Consider the following 20,914-nt stretch of genomic DNA (forward strand, 5'->3'; position numbering starts at 1 on the left):
CCTACAGACCATCTGCTCTAAATAAAACTTTCACTACATGTTCGGATTTCAGTGCAAGTGTTTTAGTGGCTGTTCAAAGTTTCTTGAGAGCCTTTGAAAATCGTTTGGTCTCAGTGCTGGGAAGTGGCATTCTCTCCAGGTTCACACAGCGCCTCCTGAGCAATTATCCTCATCAAGTCCAAGGGCCCATGACATACCCGAGGGCCAGGCATTTCTGGGCTTTTAAAAATAACATGTCAAGAGAGTTCATCTTGAAATCAAACATCTCAGAGTTTCTCAGCAGACTCTGTCACACTACAAAGGCTCCAACCAGCTCAGCTCAACTCCCATCTACCACCACAGGGTCCTGACAACATATACCCCACCCACTTTGTCTCACCCTCTAGCTCGAGTGATCCTCAACTTGCCAAAGGACAGCCCTGGCCAGCATGTGTCACCCTGGGTTCACTGAGGTGAGATAGTATTAGATTACTTCCCTTTCTTCTTTCGGAGGCACCCTACCCACACATTCTCTCCATCTGGGATTTATAATATTTACCCCGCATCTCTCAGAAAAACTACTTCAATCCTTAATATTATCCTCCCACCAAAAACCACTTGAACTCACAAAGGCTCCCTGCTGATCCTGACTAATTAATTCCTTTCTGTGTCTATTCTTTGTCATGCAGTAGTCACAGTAAAGTGACATCTCTATAAACTACTAATTTACCTGGGTATACTCTTACAATTTAAAATTCCAAAAATGAGACCTTCTATTCATTGACTTTGATCTTTGACCACAAGAAAAACTGAGATACAGTGAGACTCTGCCTCAAAATGAATAAATAAATAAATGCACTAACTGAAACTCCATTGTAAAATTGGTAACTCAGGCTGGAGAGATGGCTGAGCAGTTAAGATCATTGCTTGCTCTTCCAGGACAGGGGTTGAATTCCCAGCACACACATGGAGGCTCACAACCACCTGTAAATCTAGTTCCGGGGGATCCCACGCCCGGTCTGCCCTCCCCGGGCAGCACTGCACGCACAGGAAACGAAACAGAAAGCAAACAGTTGAAAGGCAATGGTCAGGCATTACTACTGCCCACGTGCAGCGGCACCCTCCGGAGGAAGGCTAGCTCGGCAGGGCACCACTCAGCTCCAAGGGCAGTGGAGGAGTTAACAGTAAGAACTAGAGTCACCACCAGTTGGGTTTTTAAATTTTTATTGTAACTACAATTCTCTAAAGACCACTCGTTATTTAAATTTTGTTCAGCCATGCTTAAGTACATACAAAATCTGGCGATCTCTAATCCTTTGAGAAAGCTGAAAGTTCAGTGTTCTTCACCATACTTGCTCATTTTACCTGGTTGCAGACCTTCCCAAGCGTCCTCTGTGGAGTCAGTTCTGTGTCCCTGCCGGCTGCAGCACTCCCAGATGGTCTCTGGCTTACCGGACGGATGAGCTACAGCCCATGGTTGTCAGCAGCAGGGTCCTCACTCCAGTGCGCATCCCTTTTCTCTGCCACGAGTTTGATGAACTGAGAGTGGCTGGCATAAAGCTTGAGCTGATCGCTGATGTCAACCCATTTCACCTTCCCGGCATCGTCCCCGGCCTCCAGGGTGAGGCTGTCCATGGTATCCCCTAGTTTCCAAAGAGACGCACCAAGATCAATGTAATTCTGTATTTTCAAAAAGTCTTACTACAAATAAGATTAAATCCTTGTTACTAGGTGGCCAAAGAATTAAAAACCATAATATTCCAAAATGCCTAAATTCTAACTGATTAAATATTAGATGAAAACTTTTCTCTTTAAAGACTATTCTCCTTGAGAGAGAGATACCATGCTATATGAAACCCTTTACAAAAATAAATTCCAGAAGGATTACTGAGTTAAATATAAGAAAACCTAAAAAACAAATTTATAACTCATTTTGTAGTTTGTTATATAATTGAATGCCAAATCAGAAACTATAATATAATATATTCATAATTATATTTATACATGTATAAATGCCATCACTGCTAGAAATGTGAATGGCTCTTCCTATAGGATAAATTGCCAATGTTTACCCAGTACTTTAAAAAATGAATTCTCCCTGATGAGCATATAATTAATAACTTTCAGAATGCCTGTATCAGACTCTGCTCCGGGTGGAAGTACAAGGAGTTTAGAGAGCTGGGATTCAACTCAGTGGTCAGTGCCTGCCTAGCATACATGAATCTCCAGGCAAAATCCTTAATGTTGAAAACAAAAGTTACATTAAACAAGGTGTGATGGCTTAGTGCTCCAATTCCAGCACCCCAGGGAACTGAGGCAGGGGTATTGCCATCAGTTCAGAGCCAGCCTGGGCTACATAATGAGAGATTCTGTCTCCAAAAAAAAAAAAATATTCAAAGGAAGTAGAGAATAAACTATTCAAGGCAACATATGTGCATGTTTTATGTACATCTATAAGCATTTAGCATCATATACTACATTCTTTATTTATTTCTAATGTGCATGGGTGTTTTGCCAACATGAATGTCTGTGCACCATGTGTGTGCCAGGTGCTGGAAGAGGCCAGAAGAGGGCCCTGGATCCCTGAACTGTAGTTATGGGCTCTCCTGAGTCACAGTGAGGGTACTGGGAGTTGAACCCAGGCCCTCTGGAAGAGCGGCCAATGCTCTCAACTGCTGAGCCCTTGCACCATCTCTCATTCTTAAAAATGGGCAGAATCAAACTTATCGCCTTGTGACACAGGTTAAGCATGACAGAGACACACAATGGAGTGTCACGTCATTAAACAGGCAGGTGATGGGCCTGAAATGGTAGTCCGTGACTGCAATCCCAGCATCTGGGAGTCAAAGGCAGGAAGACTGCCCATGAGTTCGTGACCAGACTAAGCTATACTATCAAGTGGCCATAATATGCTTTTAAGTGAAATGCCAGGCAACAAAACAAAACACACAGCCCGAGCACCTTTTATCTATTTATTTGTGAAGCTACACCAAGTTTGGAAGAAGCTAAGGCAAGCCGGCAATTGAAGGTGGTGGTTTATATTTTCCTCTTTACGTCAACTATTCTATTCTCTAAGTTCCAACTATTTTACCTATGTCAAAATCACCATTACAGTAAGACAGCAGATGTCCTTCTTAAAGAGGACAACGGGTGGCCACAGGCTCTAAGTGCTAGTGCTGGCATCCCAGCTCCACATCTGTCCATACTCCAGCTACCAACACCTTCACAGAGATGCACAACTGGTGCAAAGCTAAAGCAGTGGTTCTCAACCTGTGGGTCATGACCCCTTCCTTCCGAGGGGTCCCCTAAGACCATCAGAAAACACGGGTATTTACACTACAATTCATAACAGCAGCAAAAGTACAGTTTTGAAGTAGCAACGAAAATAATCTTATGGTTGGGGATCACCACAACATGAGGAAGTGTATTAAAGGGCCACAGCACTGGGAAAGTGGAGAACCACTGATTTAAGAGTGTCCCGTTACCTCAGGACAGTCCTCTAGCATGCTGTGTTTTATCTGAACTAATAATATCTAGACTTTCTTCTACTGATCACTGATATTTAAATACATACAGGGTTCAGCAGCTACTTCTCCCACTCTCATTAGAAGAAAGCCGAACGAAAACAGTTCTCAGAGCCACACTGCCACATGCTCAGGTAGAAAATCCCATCACAGCAGGGAGAGGGGCACAGCAACCAGCCTGAACACACCGTTCACTGCCCTCGGGTACAATTCTTTCACCAACAAGGGATCAGCTGAGAGAAGGGCACACCTTAGACCTTACCAAGGAGTCTCTTAGAGATGCCCAAGGGTGTGAGGAAGGCAAATCAGCAAACCAGGGACAGAGGAGCCTAGTGCTACAGGCCTGTCTGCCTTAACTCCTTTTGTTAGATAAACCATGGCCAATCTATATAGGCCAAAGACTTGGAATTTAAGCAAAGAGTTTTTTCGTTTGTTTTTTTTACAGAAAAATTAATATCAACCACCCATCAGGTACATAATCTACCTTCAATCTTTGGAAAAAAGGTCATTTGTTTTTAGCCTCACAAATAAGTAATGCATTGTGTGCAGTTAAACAAGAAACCCTTCTAAACTCCAATTGCACGTGACAAATAAGCAATGAATTGTGAAGGGGATTAACTGGTGCTGGAGTTCCAAGGCCAAGCAAAGGCAGAGTGAACGGAGACCTCCCACGTCTAAGCTGCTGGTCCAAGGACAAGTGATCAGCATAAGATCAGGTGGCTCAGCAAAGAGCCAGAAGAACAGGGAGTTCTCTGAACATGGCTTATTTCCTCACTCCTCGAATGAATACCAAATGCTAAAAACACCACTCAGCTTAGCAAGAAAGGGTGTTCTGAGGAGCAAGCTGATGCATAGACATCCTAAGTCATTCATTCTGAAGGCAGCAGGTTCCCTTCTCTTCTGTAACAACAGACTGTCTTTCCCAGAGCCCTAAGACCCACAGGTGAGGAAATGTACCACACACTTATTACAGACCCATCAATCCCAAGGCAACACATCACACAACAAGATAAATATAAATGTCATCTCTTCCTTCACCGCCAAATTGCCCTATCCGAATTCCCACTTGCTTTTGCTTTTGTTTACACAAATTTAATTGCAGTTTAATAACTAAATAATTGATGGCTCTCAACCGCATTATTTTAGCCTACAAATCCAACTTCATGTGCCATCGACAGATTAAGGACATTTTAGTCACTGATAGAATTTTGCAGATTTTGTTCTAAATATTCTAATACTAACAACTTCACTTGCCAAAAAGCACAGCCCTAAACTCAACAGTTAACTGGTTTACGAGCTAAGATTCTCTAGCTGTACTGACATCCTAGCAGACATCCTGGCTTTAGCTGGTCCTCAACTCTAGCCAATGGAACATGTTTAAGACTAAAGTCACCTGTCTCATCGTGGTAGTTCACAGCCTCGGTCTCCATCCATGCATTATCAGTGTTCCGAGGATCGTCAACATACCCCTTATATATCTGTTGTCAAGGGGGACAGAAAAACAATGGTCTAGGGTGAGATGGGAGTGAGCAGGAGAGACTATGTTAATATGTGGAAATATCCTGATGCACATATAGTTGTATGTTATATTACATGGCTTTACTTCCCCCACCCCCCAAAAAAACAAAACAAAAACAAACAAACAAACAAACAAAAAAAAAAAAACGCTTACAAAAAAATGGAAACACATACAACCTTTAGCATAGCCTCATAGACTTGTCTTATGTTTTCGGGGTACAATACTCTCTTTTGAGGCAGACTTAAAATTCACAAAATCCTCAGCACCACAGAATCTGAGAGGGGCTAGAGGTGTAACTCAGTGGTAGAATATGATTAGTATGCTGGACACCCAAGTTCAACAGCACCATGGGAGTCAATTTGGGCCACATCCATAGTATGTGTTTTTCTGTTTTAAAAGTTTCTGTGATTATAATTTCATAGATTGGAGGGTATATTATTCTTGACAAACCTAGGAAACAGAAATCTAAAAACAAATTTAGAGCTTATTAATAACAGAAAATATTGGATCTAGTCATCCAGCACAAATGTAACATGATCCAGACAGCATATGTAACAAACAGAAAATTCCCTTGGGAGGCCAAGGCAGGGAATTAGGAGACCCAGCCTGGGGCTGGAGAGAGCTCAGTCAGTAAGGTGAATGCCAGGCAAACACAGGAGACTCATGGATCCCTGGGGCTTGCGGACCTGCCAACTGGGGCTAACAAATGAGACCTCTCTCTCAAAAAGCAAAGTAAATGGCATGTGAAAAAGTCTTCTCTCCCCCAACCTTACACACACACACACACACACACACACACACACACACACACACACACACAAGAGAGAGAGAGAGAGAGAGAGAGAGAGAGGGAGGGAGGGAGGGAGGGAGGGAGGGAGAGAGAGAGAGAGAGAGAGAACGAGAGATCTGTTCCATGGCTTCTCAATGTGTAAGAAAATAGCTTATTTGTCACATGAGTTCGGTCCTCAGCTGAAGAAAAGTCAGAGGGAAGAAAGTAGTAGAAAGTAGTGAATGATCAGATGAGCTAAAGCCTGGATATAAACGTTAAGCACAATCTGCTTTGTGAGCAGATCCCACGGCCCCGCTGACAGGCTGCGGCACTCGGGCCTGAGCCTCCCAGGAGCCCTTACCACGAGATGCTCCTGGCTGAAGAGTGTGTGCAGCTTCTCCTCAATCTCTCTCTTCTCAGCGCTGGACTTCTGTAAGGAGTTCAGGGCTTCCTCACCAAACTCCCTCTTCAGTGTGGCACTGATCTTCTCCCCGGGGTCCACCATCCCCTACAGTCACGTTGTTTAAGAAGTTAAGCTTTGGCTTACTGGACACATGTTTACTGACTGGTACAATAGGCATGTAGCACTGTTTCCCCACCATAGTTACCCCACCCCCTGTGGGCAGCCCTTCCTAAACCATTCGTTTCCAGAAGCAGCAGCCAAGAAAGGCAACGCGTGCACTGTGACTGGTCCAAGGTTAGGCTATGGCAGACTGTTCCAGGCAAACTCATTTCTTCAGACTTTCCAAACTCAAACTACGAGGCCCGGAGAAAGGAAACAGCACAGTGACCCTTCCCGCACTGACTAGTCCCTGCCAGCCACAGCGGCTCCTCAGCATTTGCAGACTGCACCGTTGGCAGACGGCACCAGCAACACTCCAGCTGAGAGCTGCCGCTCCTGCTGGCGGTTCTCTCCACAGCCGGCACGACTCATTCGCTTCCTTCATAATGTCATTTAAATGTCACCTTCCCCAAGGGCCTTCTCCAGCTGTAACTAAAATTTCAATTTCTCAATCACTGTTTACTTCCAGTCCTGGTCTAGATTTTCTTGTTCTGACATAAAACTTAGATTTAACGGATCCATCTTATTACACAGCTACCTTCTTACACAACTGAAATGTAACAGAAGACAGGGGTATCTATCTGTTCTGTCTCAGTGTCTACAATATTAACTGACAAAGGCAGGAAGTCGTCAATGAAGGAGATGCAAACTGTATCGATGTACGCAGAAACGGATCAGTGACACCAGCTGCTTCCCGATCAGAATTTCAAATAACGACAAAAATGTGATGCCCTACAATAAAACCTTTCTTGTGTTATTGCACTTAGCATGAGTGAACTGGTTCATGGTATCAGCCTGAGCTTGGATCAGTCAGCTACAGTCTATAATTCCATTCCATTTTTATACTACAAAGAAAAACACATTCTTGCCGACAGCAGTATATTCATAAAAACTCATCTTCACTCAAGCTACCTCCATCTCATACAGCAAGACATAAACTACAAGGCCTCTACCACACATATGATACATATTTTAATGTATTCAAATATATCAATGGCACAAAGTCAACACGGGCTACAAGTACACCCTTCCTGATGGTGATATGGAACTTCAGGAAAAGTTTGTAACCAGTGGCATTATGATTAAAAATAAGAAGAATTCAATCAATAACACTGAAATATAACTGAGTTTAGAGTAGGGGACTGAGATGGACCTTACATAGGAGTGCCAACCATATGTCAAACATTCATTGGCTATCTCTCTGAAGTCAATAGGGCTACCTTCACTTTAACAATGAGGGCCTGGACTCCATCACCCACAGCAAGTGCACAGGGCAGAGCATGAGCCTCGGCCTAGCCCGAAGTTCATGTTCTTCCAAAGATGCTATAGCTGTCCGTGATCCTAAAAGCTTACATCATTCTAAACCTGGTGATAGTAAAACTCCACGGTGGTATAGAGACTGGTGGGGAGTAAGGAGCGGCCTCCTCACACAGGAGCTTCCCAGTGAGCTAAGCAATGAACAGTGACAGCATCAGCAGAGGGCGGGGCCATGCTTACCCCCGGGATTGCCCACTCTCCACAGTCTTTCCTTTTTATTGCAACAAACTGCAAGATGCATTTCCCGGAGACAGGATGTGTGATTTTATTACCGCTGCCATCCCTTTTCCACCTGTGAGCGGGGACAGAAGACAAGATTCCAGCTTACATCTGTGGCAACACCATAAAGGTGCTTTCTCTATACCAAAGTACTTGTTTACCCAAAATCAGCCGGTTTAAGCCTGTTTTTATTAGAAAAATGATCTATTTAGCCCTGTTATAAACCAGAAGGAAGTTTACTTCACACGAGGATGCTGTATTCTTTGTAAGGAATATTTAGATTACACACAATTTTTACTCCTTAACACAAAACATTTAAAAGCAGAAGATAATTTGAAGGAAGGTTCTCAAGGTGTTGCAAGGTATTTTCCACCAAGGATCCCTTTTAGAAATTGAAGTGATAAAAAGGCCTGGCAATACTTCTTGGACTGAGCACCTCACCCTGGGATATGAGAAAAGCAGGCTACCAAGTAGTTTCAGCTGAGTGTAAAGTAGTGCTCGTTAATCTTTATACCACCTTTAGACTATGAGGGAGGAAAGCCTCCATCCTATACTTTAATTTTATGTCTTGAATTAAATTATGTGGTTAGGGAATAGTCAGTTCAGAAAACATTTTTCTAACCACATCCTCTTTTTCGAAGACAAACCTCCCCTCCCTTTCCTGATCCACAGCCCCAATTTCAAGACTTTTTCTAAAACTGGTCTTCTAGACAAAGGTAAGAACTTTGTACTTCCAATAACAAATGGGTAGAGAGAGCCTACGATAGAATCCTCACTCTAGAAGAAATGTGAAAGCACACTAGTGTTAGATGGGTCTCCAGGTTTCATCTAACCCACAATTCCTCCCAAAAGAGCTCATGGTTCTGGAGTAGGGCTATACCCCAAAGTGGCACATTATAAGAAAAGGTTGGGTTGGGGATGTAGCTCAGTGGTAGAGCACTTGCCTATCAAGTGCAAGGACCTGGGTTCGGTCCTCAGCTCTGGAAAAAAAGAAAAAAGAAAAGAAAAGGTTTCAGACTGAGGAGCAGAGTAAACAGAAATAAAATAATTAGTGCAAAACCCAAAATAACATAAGAAATAACCAAGTGATAAAATACTAGTCCAAGAAAATGAACATCTAAGCAGTGAGAGGGAGGTGGAGTGTGAGGCTAAAGAAACCAGTGAATGTTCATACAGCAGGATCCTCAAGTCTGTGTCCTTAAGAGAGCCAGAGGATACCGCTCAACATGGCGATGCCACAGCCTGTTAGCACTTTAGAGAGCTCACTGACTTTCACAGAGGCATGAAGATCACTTAAAGAAACAAAATGACTCAAAGACCAGATAAAACGCTGTTACCATCTTCTACTTGCTATTTTTTCCTTTTCCTTTTACCTGCTACACTTAATAAACTCATTCATTTGAAACTAAAGTGCGGCTTTCATAGATACCATCCTCTGGAAAGGGTGCTCCACAGCTTCTAAGGTAAGACTGTAAGTAAGTGTACCCTTTTAGACGTTGGAAGCCAGGGGGTAGGAGTGACTTGTCTGTTTCTGAGATGCCCCCCAGGTCTTTCCTACACCATTCCACTGAAAACTCCTGGATCCTTTTTAATGGCATCAAGCTCTTTATCAATCATGCCTTCCTCAGTGTTTTTATGGACAAATGAGTTTACTATAAAGCATTGCAACATGTTACTCTGGCTATATTATGCATCTTATGTCCAGTGAGTCTCCTGAATCAAGAGGCCACAATGAGTGACTCGCCTGTATCATCTAGGCTTGTACAAGTGTGTGACAGGCACACAGTGAGGAAATACACACAGTGGTGTATTTCATAGGATGTGTCTCCAATGCTGGGCAATCCATGACCGCACTTCGTCATATTTCATGCTTTTCTATTTTAAATTTCCCACCTCACAAATGAAGCTATAGCTCTTCCATGACCACAGCCTTAATTCTTACACTCTCCAAAGTACATACTCAATGCAGAAAAAAAACAAACAAAACAAAAAAACAGATGTTCAATAGATGTCTGCCTGGTATATGCAAGCTTTTGACAATGTAAAACATGACTTTGTCATTTACAAGGCCCACACTGCAGAAAACAGGCTCTTGAGTGGAAAAAAAAAAAAAAAATCACCCCGGGTTGTGCTGGGCCACACTCACAGCCATCACTGGGCACAGAATGCAGCTCTCAGGCAATAAGTTGAACATGCCTGGTAGATAATGCTTGATGTACACCTACCACATAAAACCTCAGCTTAATCAACTGACTGACTGATTTTGAGGCTTTCAGGCAGGCCTCAAGTCCATGGCAATCCTCCTGCTTCAATCTCCCAAGTACGGGGATTAAAAGCATAAGCCACAACACCTCGATAAAACCACAGCTTTGTTCTTCCACCGCACACCACAATGTCACCTGAGGTCCCGTGTACGTACAAACACAGTTCTATACCTACACATAAAACACGAACACAGAGCTGACATTTGTGTGTTTTCTGATCACTTAGCTCTCTGCTACTCAAACACCTTACTTGGTCCTTACCTGGTTATAATGGGGTCTGCAGCATGATTTGGGCCCCATCTCCCCAAAAGACCCCTGCCAACCAGTCCTGTCCTTCCTGCAGGATTTCTATGGGGAAAAGAACACAAGACCACAAACAACACACAATCAATTAAATGCACTCATTATTTAAAGTCTGGCTTGAGACCACATGCATGTGTGTACACACGTTTGAATGTGTGCAGGCGGTATGCATGTACATGTGTGGAGGCGTGAAGTAGACATCCAGCCTGAGGTGTCTTCATCAACAGCTCTCCAGTTTATCAAGGGAGGGCCAATCGGCTAGTCTGAGGTTGCCTAGCTGGCCAGTTACCCCTGCGATATCCTGTTCAGTCCCTTCCTTGAGTCCCGAGATTACCCCTGCTTGGCTTTTGTGGGGGCTCTGGAGGGCCAAACTCCTGTCTGTATGCCTATACAACAAGAGCTTCATCCACAGAGCCATCTTCCCAGCCCCCAAATAACTTTTTGTTTGTTTTTCTGAGACAGAGTTTCTCTGTGTAGTCCTGGCTATCCTAGAACTCACTCTGTAGACAAGGCTGGCCTTGAACTCAACAGAGATCTGCCTGCCTCTGCCTTCCGAGTGCTGGGATTAAAGGTATGTGCCACCATCACTCAGCCCAACTAATTTCTTAATCTAATCCACAGCCCAGAAAAAAATGTCAGCTACGTGCATCCCCACTCATGCCCCATCTGCATCACCGCATCTGCACTCACGCCCCATGATCATCGCCGAATCCGCACTCACACCCACCTGCATTACTGCTGTTGAAACTGAATGCATTTTTATATTGTTTTGCACTAAACTCACAAACTTTTTTTAAGTCACCTGGACAAGTAAATATATATATATATATATATATATATATATATATATATATATATATATATATATATATATATATATATTTTTTTTTTTTAAATTCATAGAAGGACAGGAACGGGAGATGGGCAAAAAGAGCCTTGATGTTTAAATTGCTCCGTTTTACTTGTCTTTTAAATTGCATTCTATTTAGTGTGTGTGTGTGTGTGTGTGTGTGTGTGTGTGTGTGTGTGAGAGAGAGAGAGAGAGAGAGAGAGAGAGAGAGAGAGAGAGCGCGAACAAGCTACAGGACTCAAGCTCTCCTTCCAACATGAGTCCCCTGGGGCAGGTGGTCAGCCCTGTAGTGGAGACTTTATACACTGAGCAATTTTACCCAGCAAAGAGTTTTACTATCTCTCATGTCTTACATGTTTGAATAAATTCTTACTATAAGCCATTATTAGCTCATTTAATAAATACCCATTGAAAATATAAATTTTAGTCCTTTTTATACTTAATCATTTATTTCAACCTTCAAGATAAAATAATAAAGCAATACATTCAAATCCTGTCTCCAGCACTTACTAGCTGTGTGCAAACTGCTAACATTCTTTCCTAACCTGTTAAATGGAACTAAAGATATGTGAATGCACGAGGAGTTCTGTGAAGATGTCCGTAGTCACATACTGTGCCTGGATCTTACAGATACGCTAACTGTAGACTGCTAACACTTCCTCTCCCTTGAGATCTTAGGCTAAGTCACTCCATACCAGCACTCACCTGGGTCTTCCATTCTCGATCTCGTACAGGCCATTCTGGCTCTTTCTCTCCACGTGCCCATCCTTTTCATTGAATTTGGGAGAAAAGTTGCCTTCACTGCAATGAGAATGGCGATGATTAAACACCACCTACAGCTTAACAACCTAACTCACTGCTTTCATAATAAACAGTATCTTTGAAAAAATTTAAGAGTAAGTTCTGATTTCTAAATCATCTTATTCAATCAAAATAGGCTCTAGGGGTGGGCAAAGACCCTCTTAGCCAAAGCAGAAAAAGATGTCATAGTATGAGGCCTATTAACCCTTTTGAAAGAAGGAAGGGAGCCCCTCCTACATGAACAAAATGTCCACATCACACCAGCAACACAGAACCTTCTGTGGGAACACTGCGCCAACAGCCAGCTTCCACAGGGTTCCCAACCAAAGGTTCCTTCTGAACAGCATGACATCTCTACTGCCTCCAAGTGACTATACCTTAAATTAATGCATATTGGTTAATGCTGTCAAATACCCACATATCATCAAAATTCGCAAAAGGTGAATTCATCCCCTCAATTATACAGTAAATATGATGCATATTAAAAATAGTCATAGTCCTCTGGAAATGCTGGAGGTCATGACCTGAACTGCACGTTTACTAAACTGCACCCGCACACTTCGGAAATGCACTTGGACTGCATTTATGTCACGCCTCAACAGAAAGATTTTATAATAAACAGTATGTAAAATCTTGCAAATAAATTAAAACAAGACCAAGATGAACCAGACCTAGAACCCAGACAACTCAATGGCCTTCTATACAGTTAACGTGGGCATTCAGAACAGAGGCCAAGAAGTTCTGCATTACATGTTACACTTTCTTGTATCAAACATATTCCTATGCACTTATCCACCACCAAACCAAAGAAGGCATCAGTTAGAATAGAATGACAATTAGCTGTATGTCCTCTCCCGTAATCATGCCCAGCACTTGCACTCAGCCCTTCCCGCCCTCACATGCAGCCTTTCTTGTTCTCTTCAGATGACGCTGCACCCACACGTCCACTGTTTACATATATGCATATAGTACTTGCTAGATTCTGTATGAGGGAGGCCTGGGGCTTGTCCTTCTGAGGCTCTGTGATGGCAGTTTAGCAGAGTGTAGGAGAATAAACTCGGGAGGCAACTGAGTTAAAGTACGTTCTAAACCGCAGGCACCAGCAGAGCAAATGGTTTTGTTTTTTGGTTTTTTGGCTTTTGGGGGTTTTTTTGTTTGTTTGTTTTTTTGAGACAGGGTTTCTCTGTGTAGTTTCGGTACCTGTCCTGGAAGTCACTCTGTAGACCAGGCTGGCCTTGAACTCAGAGATCCACCTGCCTCTGCCTCCTGAGTGTTGGGATTACAGGCGTGTGCCACTACTCCCACCCGCTTTTTTTTTTTTTGTCTTTTTAATTGATACATAATCGCTGTACATATCATGGGATACAGTGACCATCTGGTACACTTATAAAAATGTGATGACCAAATTTAAGTCATTAGCGTTTATATCGTCTTACATATTTGCCACTTCCTTACATGGGGAACTTTGAAATTCTCTTTTCTAGTTCCTATATATATAAATCATATAAAATATAGTATTGTGAATGGTAACCCCCGCTGAGCCATAAGATGGCAGCACTCACTCCCTAAGGAACTGTGTGTGGGTAGCTGCTGACTACCCAATCACCCACTTACACTTCCTAGCCTGTAGTTAGTTACCCTCTCCTAATATTGACCTCAATCAACTTGTTTGATTTTCGCTGTTAGAAGTGCTGGGGTAGGGATGCACGTGTGCATGTTTATGTGTGTAGAAACCAGAGGTTAACCTTGGGGATCAATTCTCAGCAGCCATCCACTCATTGTTTCTTAGACAGAACCTCTTACTGGTCTGAAACTGGCCAAATATCCTGGGCTGCTGGCCAGCAGGCTCCAAGGATCCCATGATCCCAGCCTCTCCAGCACTGGGGTTACAAGCTCATGCTGCACCCAGCCCCTGTCCCCCTCCCCAACCCCCGCCCCCATAACCCTGCCTTTTTACATTGGTTCTAGGGACCAAACTCAGGTCCAAACGCTCTTACAGCAAGCACTTTAACCACTCACCAATCTCTCCAGCCTAAAGTCATTTTGCTCAGCACAGATGTAAATGTCAGACCAACATACGGTCACAAATTCTCCAAATTTGCCAAATACAAATGGACACTGTAAATGTAATTCTTATTTGATAATTGTTCCTATTGTATATATTTATACTGTATCAGAGTTAAAACTTTCCCCTTTTATTTAGACAAAAAGGGGGAAATGTTATAGGGTATTTGTACACTGTGTGAAGATGTATTGCTGTAACTGTTGTTATAAAAAGTTGAATGGCCAAGAGCTAGGCAGGAGGTATAGGTGGAAATTCCAAGCAGAGAGAGAATTCTGGGAAGAAGAAAGGTGGAGTCGCCACTCAGACATGGGGAGACACAGGAGATACAAGATGGAAGAAGGTCACACCAAGTGGCAAATTGTAGATTAATATAAATGGGTTAATTTAAGTTATAAGAGCTGGCTGAGATAAGCCTAAGCTAATGACCAAGCTTTCATAATTAATACTAAGTCTCTGTGTAGTGATTTTGAGCTGGCGGCCCTGACAGGAAAGAACTGCTACAAAGGGGTTGGAGAACAACCTACTCTGAGGTATACTTACATAGGATTATGGGTTCTGGAGCTATTGTACACTACGGTGACTTCAGAGCCATTACAGACCATTTCAAAGGGCTAGAAGAAATGATTTGGAATGTTTTCAACTTAAAGAATGGAGGGTTGAGGAGACAGCTATGTTTAAGCTGATTCAAATATATACATGCATCCAAACATCGGTGCAGCCTTATGTTTTTATACACAAGTTGAAATACAAACTTAGGCTGAGAATGTACCTTAGTGGTAGACCACTTGGATACTTAGCAATGACCAGCAACAAAGAAATAAAATAATTAAAATAAATCCAATGAATGAGTAACTTTTAAAAATAATTTTTAGATTGACTTTATTTCAAATGCATGAGTGTTTTGCCTGCATTTATTACATACATCACCAGGCTGCCCATGGAGATAAGAACGCCCCTGAAACTAGAGTTATGAAGGCTGTGCACTACCATGTAAGTGCTGGGAACCAAACCCAGTCCTCCATAAGAACAACGAACCAGTACTCTTGACTACTGAGCTCTCCGTCTAGCTCCTGAAAGCAAACAGTCCTACTACTGTGTTATATTTATCATTGAAGGAAACATAAATAGCAGGCACATAGGGGAGATAATGTGGCAAGGACTCGAGGTTTTGGTTACGTTTGAGGATCAATTCTGGAGCTCTTCTGTCCAGCTCAGTGACCACAGCCAACACTGCTGGAGACAGATCTCCAGTGTTCTCACCACACCACAAAAAGAAGTATACAGGACAGCAATGGGCATGTTACCTGGTGTTACTGTGGTCATCGTTTCACAGTGTACTCGTGAAACAAACCACTGAGCTAGTCATTTAAATACATATAATTCTTGTCGATTATAGCATGGCAAAGCTGGCAAGAGAATAAAAGAGAATATGACCATGAAACATGAACCAACCCAGCACTTCCAGGAACATAAAGCACTCTGCCTCTCCTCTCCTCCTTCCTCACTTGTCTCTCTCCTTTCCTGTTTTATTACGCTCATCATTTGTTTTTGATAATCTGTAAAAATGTCTGACGAACATTTTCACAACCTCAAATACCAGCCTAGCTCTGCTAGAAACAACAGAGGTGTACAACTGTTAACCCAACTAGGACATGCAAAAACAGACACCTGCTGCGGGATGGTCTTTCGGTATGCTGTGAATTTGTGTTGCTTACTATTGGTTAATAAAGAAGCTGTTTTGGGCCTATGGTAAGGCAGGATAAGAGCCAGGTGGGAAATCCAAGAGACACACAGGGTGAAGGAGGCGGAGTCAGGGAGACAGGATCCAGCTGCCCAAGGAGGAACAAGATGCCAGCAGACTGGTAATACCACAACCATGTGGCAAAATATAGATTAATAGAAATGGGTTAATTTAAGATGAAAGAGCTAGTTAGCAAGAAGCCTAAGCCATAAACCAAAGAGTTTGTAATTAATATTAAGCCTCTGAGAGACTATTTTATAAGCTGCTGCGGGCCGGGAGGAACATAGGGAAACTTCTGTCTACAGACACCATCCACTGTTATCATTTCAAAACAAACAGCAGGTATTTCAAACCAAAATAGATATGCCTATTAGGAGAGATCCTCGCAAAACTTAGCAAAGAGTAAACAAACATGGATTATTTGGTTTGGGCAGATTGAAGGAAACGTAGAAACTGACTTGTAACAATGCCCAGAATGGATAAAAATGATTTCTCTAGGGACAAATCATAACTGAAAACACATGACCTGTAGACATCTTACACCCAGCTCACATCACTTCTCACCTGATCTGAGGATCCGCCCACCTAGGGCCAGCCAAGACAGAGACTGCAGTGTACTCCACCGGGTTATAGTCTTGCCACTCAACAAGCCAGCCCACCTTCTCATTAGGAACCTGACTCCGTTCAACTTTTGAACCTGGGTAAGGAGATGTCCGAGCCTTGTTGTGGGAATTGTCTTTGGCACCATTAGAACCAGACATGATGTTGGCGTTAAGGTGAAATCCACAGGATGGAAATGAGTTTCTAAGGAGAAAATAAGAAAAGCATCTTATGAACATTCTAAAAGCATATGAATTAAAGAACCTAGTTCAAAGATTCCCAAAACATTTTTCAATTTCAAATACTTAAAAATCAGAAAATTGGGGCTGAAGAGCTTGGTGACTTGGCGGTTAAAAGCATATATTGCTCTTCCAGAGGACCCAAGCTTGATTCCTAACACCTAAGTCAGACAGCGCACAAACACCTACAACTCCAGCTCTGGAGTATCCAAGGCCTCTGACCCCTGAGGGCACCCGCACTCATCTGTGCATACACATGCACACACAGAATGAACACTGTTAAATTAAAAAGAAAAAATTCAAGTTAAGAACATGTAGCATCCACAAGGGGCTTTTCCAAAAATTGAGATTTTGAAAATTAGCTGAATCTGGACTGGAGAGAGAACTCAGTTAGTAAAATGCTTGCACAAGGACCTCGGGTCAGAGCCGGAGCACCAACACAGAAGGTGAGCCCCTAAGCACTGTCACCACCACGTCAGAGGTGAAGCAGGCCGGGAAAGCTCAATAGCCAGCCAGCCTATGGGTGTGCTCCAGCATCAGTGAGAGAGACCCTATCTCAGGGGCCAAAGAAGACATCCAGGATCAACCTCTGGCTCCCATATGGACACACACACACACACACACACACACACACACACACTGACACGCACCAGCATGCACACACAAACTAGTTAATCTTATAATTGTTGCCTATTGACTGCACTTATTTTAGCTGAGGAAACAGAAGCAGAATGTTAGTTTTGTTTCCTCTCAGAAGAGGGGCAGGAGTGTTACGAGAAATCAGCCATGGGCAAAAATGCAAACAGGAGTTTACGAGTAAAAAGGTATGTGCAAGTTTTTGTGGGCATGAGTTACCTGTGGTGTGACTGCTGAGTTACACCAACACAAGATGACTGTTTTTGTAAGAAAGTGACGACAGACTGTCTGTTCCGCCTGACTTTAGTAGGTCCTATTCTGCCCCGTTGTCTGCGTCTATAGCTGTGAGTGTAATGCAAGCTGTGTTCTGTCACCCCATTTAGAGGCTTTCAAAACACGACCACTTCATTTTGCAAGTACTCTGCATCCATGAGGTACTGTCAAACTCCCAACCTGCAGGGCATGCCCAACTAACGAGGAGGTTCCCACCCCAGGGAGGCTGGGCTCCAGTGAAAAGTAGGAGAATATATAACCTGACTCACTTTGTGCAAAGTACAAGTACAATTCCCGAGCAGTGGAGACAGCTAGGAAGGCCACCTGGTCAAAGCCAGCCAGGCTGCTCAGCAGACTGCCTCACAAACCAATAAAACTGGTGGGTTTTCATTATTTTCCTATCTGATGACATGCTTTCTTCAGCTGCTAAAGATTTGCAAATCCAAGTTATGAATCCTCTGAAAAATAAAAACCATTCAAAGCTCATACTCAAAAATACATAAATGTAAAAATGTGTATTTATCTAACCAGATTCCAGGTATATGTTTTTAAAAAGTAAAAGTTAACAGAGACCTGTTCTCTACTTTGAAATGAGAAATAAGTTACATGGATGGGAATAGGGGGGAAAAATTCATTATTCTATCCCAACCACATACCAAAAGCATTTAAGTAATCTGAGGTTCTCTGTTCCCCAATTTAGACTAAGTAAGCAGAACTGTGTCAACATGCTCTCTGGTCTCGGTCTTACATGCCTGACTACTTACTTTCCTAAGGAAATTGAATTCCGTAAGAAAAATGGTGGAGCTGGAGAGACAGCGCTTCCACTATCCGATCACTGAGTACTAGAGGTCAGGCCTTCGGGTCCCAGGACGCATGGCATCTAAAAAGCCAGGTTTCCACGCACACCTGTGACCTCCCCTGGGGGCGAGGGGAGGAAGAGTCAGGGGGATCCCCATTTACATCTGCTCCCCAATGTGAGACAGTAACGACTACTAGAACAAGATACTTACCACACACATATACAGAGCCTAAATCTTTTTTATTGAATAACAGATCTGGGCAAGAAATTTTTGCCCTAACAAATAGGAATTAGGAAACTAACAGAATGCATCTTACAAAGAAGAGACCAGTTCCTAAGACTGGCAATAAGAGAAATTCAATAGCAGCATGTTCCTTTGAACTCAAGAAAATCTCGACGTTATAACTTATGAGAGATAAACGTGCACTTGCTAGGCCCTGTTCTAAGCAACGGAATTCTGCCCACTCATCTGACTCTCAAAAATCCTTATTTTGGAAATAAGTCTAATAAAGACTCGGGAACCTTAATAGGTCAACTGAGGTCATATATTCTCAGCTGAGTCAGAATCCAGATCCAGGCTCTAAGCTCAGCCACACCCCTAAAGAAAACTATAGTCACAAACTCTTGATGATACATTGCCCTTGCCTGTCCCCAGATGGTTTACAATATTAGAGTAGCAGGCACGCAACACATTCTTGCTGACTCAGCTTTGGGCTTTCCTTCTGAACACACAGTTTCGGTTCTGGATACACTACTTTTAGAGTTCCCTTCCCCATCTTACTAAAACAAAGAATAAACACCAAGCAGCTTTACATTGTTCTGGTAACAACCAACAAAAATGGCATTAGTGACTTCCAGGGAGCTGAGTTTTTCCCTCTGTAAACCCCACTGAAGACATCTAGATGTATAAAAGGAAGTTCATTCACACCAGCAGGCAGAGGACACTCTGATTGAGGGGTTTTAACCTGTCAGGAAGACAGACAACGGATGAAACCATGAAAGAGGCCTACAAGCTACAGTAGAAGTGATTCTATTTTCAAAAAGGTGAAGGAAGATGTCACTCCTGTAAGCGGAGCCCTCAGAAATGTCAAGTTTGGTCTTATAAGCCGGCCACGGAACTAACTAACCTCTTTTCCTCTGCGAAACTGAAGCCTGGTGATAGTCTACCTCCTGGATACAGTCAAGTTTGAGGTGTGGGTGTATGTGTTTTAAGGAGGTGAGGGTTAGGACCCCTGCTACAGACACCGGTGTGGGAGAACTTAACAGAACCAGGCTTACAAACTTCCCAAGTCACTAGGAAAGTCGCGGCCACCTTGTCCAGCAGAAAGAGCGAGGATACATTCGATCTCCAGTCTATCAATAGAACCAAAAGCCAATAGTCAATCGCCTTCCTGCGCACAGCAAGCAGTATCTGCTACTCACAGTAACAGAATATATGTTTCCATTACAGGTATCCAGTATTACCTCTAACACAGAGCAACGAAAAGAAAAAACAAAACCGCTCTTTAAACTCTCTGGTGATCTATGTATTAACAGTGGCGGCGTATCTATGACGGCAAATTTAAAAATCAGAGATCGAGAAAGGTCCTTGCTGATAGTTTTGTTTTGTTTCTTTTTCCCCCAAAATCCAGTACGCGGGCAAAGCCTACAGAACCTTCAGGAAGGGCAAGTGGGGGTCGCAGTCCACCCGAGGTTGGGGGAGCCGCAGCCCGTCCCAGAAACGGGGTACCTGGACGCGGGGATGCCTCGGCAGCCTAAGGACCGCACAGTCAGGGACGCGAGGGCCACTGAGAGCGACACGGTGGCTACCGCCTGCCCCAGGGAGCGGCCGGCCATCGGCGCCTGGCGCGGGACCGGCGAGGGGTCTGCAAGCCGCCCGGCCTCGCTCGAGCCCCGCAGCGAGCCCCGCGCCGGGTAGCCAGCGGGCACTAGGACCCGGCCGCGCTTGCCCCTAGCGGGACGCCGACGTCCCCCCCCCGCCCCCCAGCTGGCTGTCCGCAGCCCGCAGCGCCCGCAGCCCCACGACGCACCGGGTGCACGACAGCGCTTTACGACGACGCCGCAAACCAACCTCTCTGCCAGGCCTGGGCCCGCCCCCCGTCTGCGCAGGCGCACGGAGGTGAGCGGCTGGGCGCGGAGAGAGGGTGCGCAGGCGCACGGAGGTGAGCGGCTGGGCGCGGAGGAACCGAGGCCAAAGCGGAAGGGAATCAGGAGAGGAAGGCGATACAGAGTCACATGAGCAGTGCGAGGTTAGGAGGAGACGTAGAATGGTTCAGTGACGGTTCCTGAAACGACAGCGGGTTGGTTTCCAGAAGTAAAACTAACTCGCTTTTCGAATCGTACGATCCTCGCGGACTCAGCGACCGCCTGGGAGCAGTAACTGGGAGCATCCCGGCGGTCACGTGGTCCGCACAGTCATGTGACCTGCTCCCCTCTGGGACCTACTCGGAGGGA

The 20,914-nt window shown here is 43.9% G+C and overlaps 1 protein-coding gene across 3 annotated transcripts; it reads right to left on the bottom strand.

Moving 5' to 3' along the window:
- Positions 1 to 1,186: 1,186 nt before the first annotated feature.
- Nudt9 (nudix hydrolase 9) lies at positions 1,187 to 20,586 on the bottom strand. Of its 3 annotated transcripts, XM_036200626.1 has the most exons (10): positions 20,190 to 20,224; positions 18,426 to 18,579; positions 17,931 to 18,119; positions 16,478 to 16,717; positions 12,012 to 12,107; positions 10,415 to 10,501; positions 7,851 to 7,962; positions 6,153 to 6,299; positions 4,897 to 4,981; positions 1,187 to 1,622 (listed from the first exon to the last, which is right to left on the bottom strand). In XM_036200626.1, the coding sequence occupies exons 4-10, from the start codon at positions 16,672 to 16,674 to the stop codon at positions 1,444 to 1,446; spliced, it is 903 nt and encodes a 300-aa protein (XP_036056519.1). In that variant the 5' UTR covers positions 16,675 to 16,717; positions 17,931 to 18,119; positions 18,426 to 18,579; positions 20,190 to 20,224; the 3' UTR covers positions 1,187 to 1,443. The 3 variants fall into 3 exon arrangements, with proteins under 3 accessions (XP_036056519.1, XP_036056520.1, XP_036056518.1); XM_036200627.1 differs by lacking the exons at positions 17,931 to 18,119; positions 18,426 to 18,579; positions 20,190 to 20,224 and adding an exon at positions 20,532 to 20,586; XM_036200625.1 differs by lacking the exons at positions 17,931 to 18,119; positions 18,426 to 18,579 and having other exon boundaries at positions 20,190 to 20,436.
- Between the last annotated feature and the right edge of the window lie 328 nt (positions 20,587 to 20,914).

Source organism: Onychomys torridus, chromosome 10, assembly GCF_903995425.1.
Source record: "Onychomys torridus chromosome 10, mOncTor1.1, whole genome shotgun sequence".
NCBI lineage: Eukaryota > Metazoa > Chordata > Mammalia > Rodentia > Cricetidae > Onychomys > Onychomys torridus.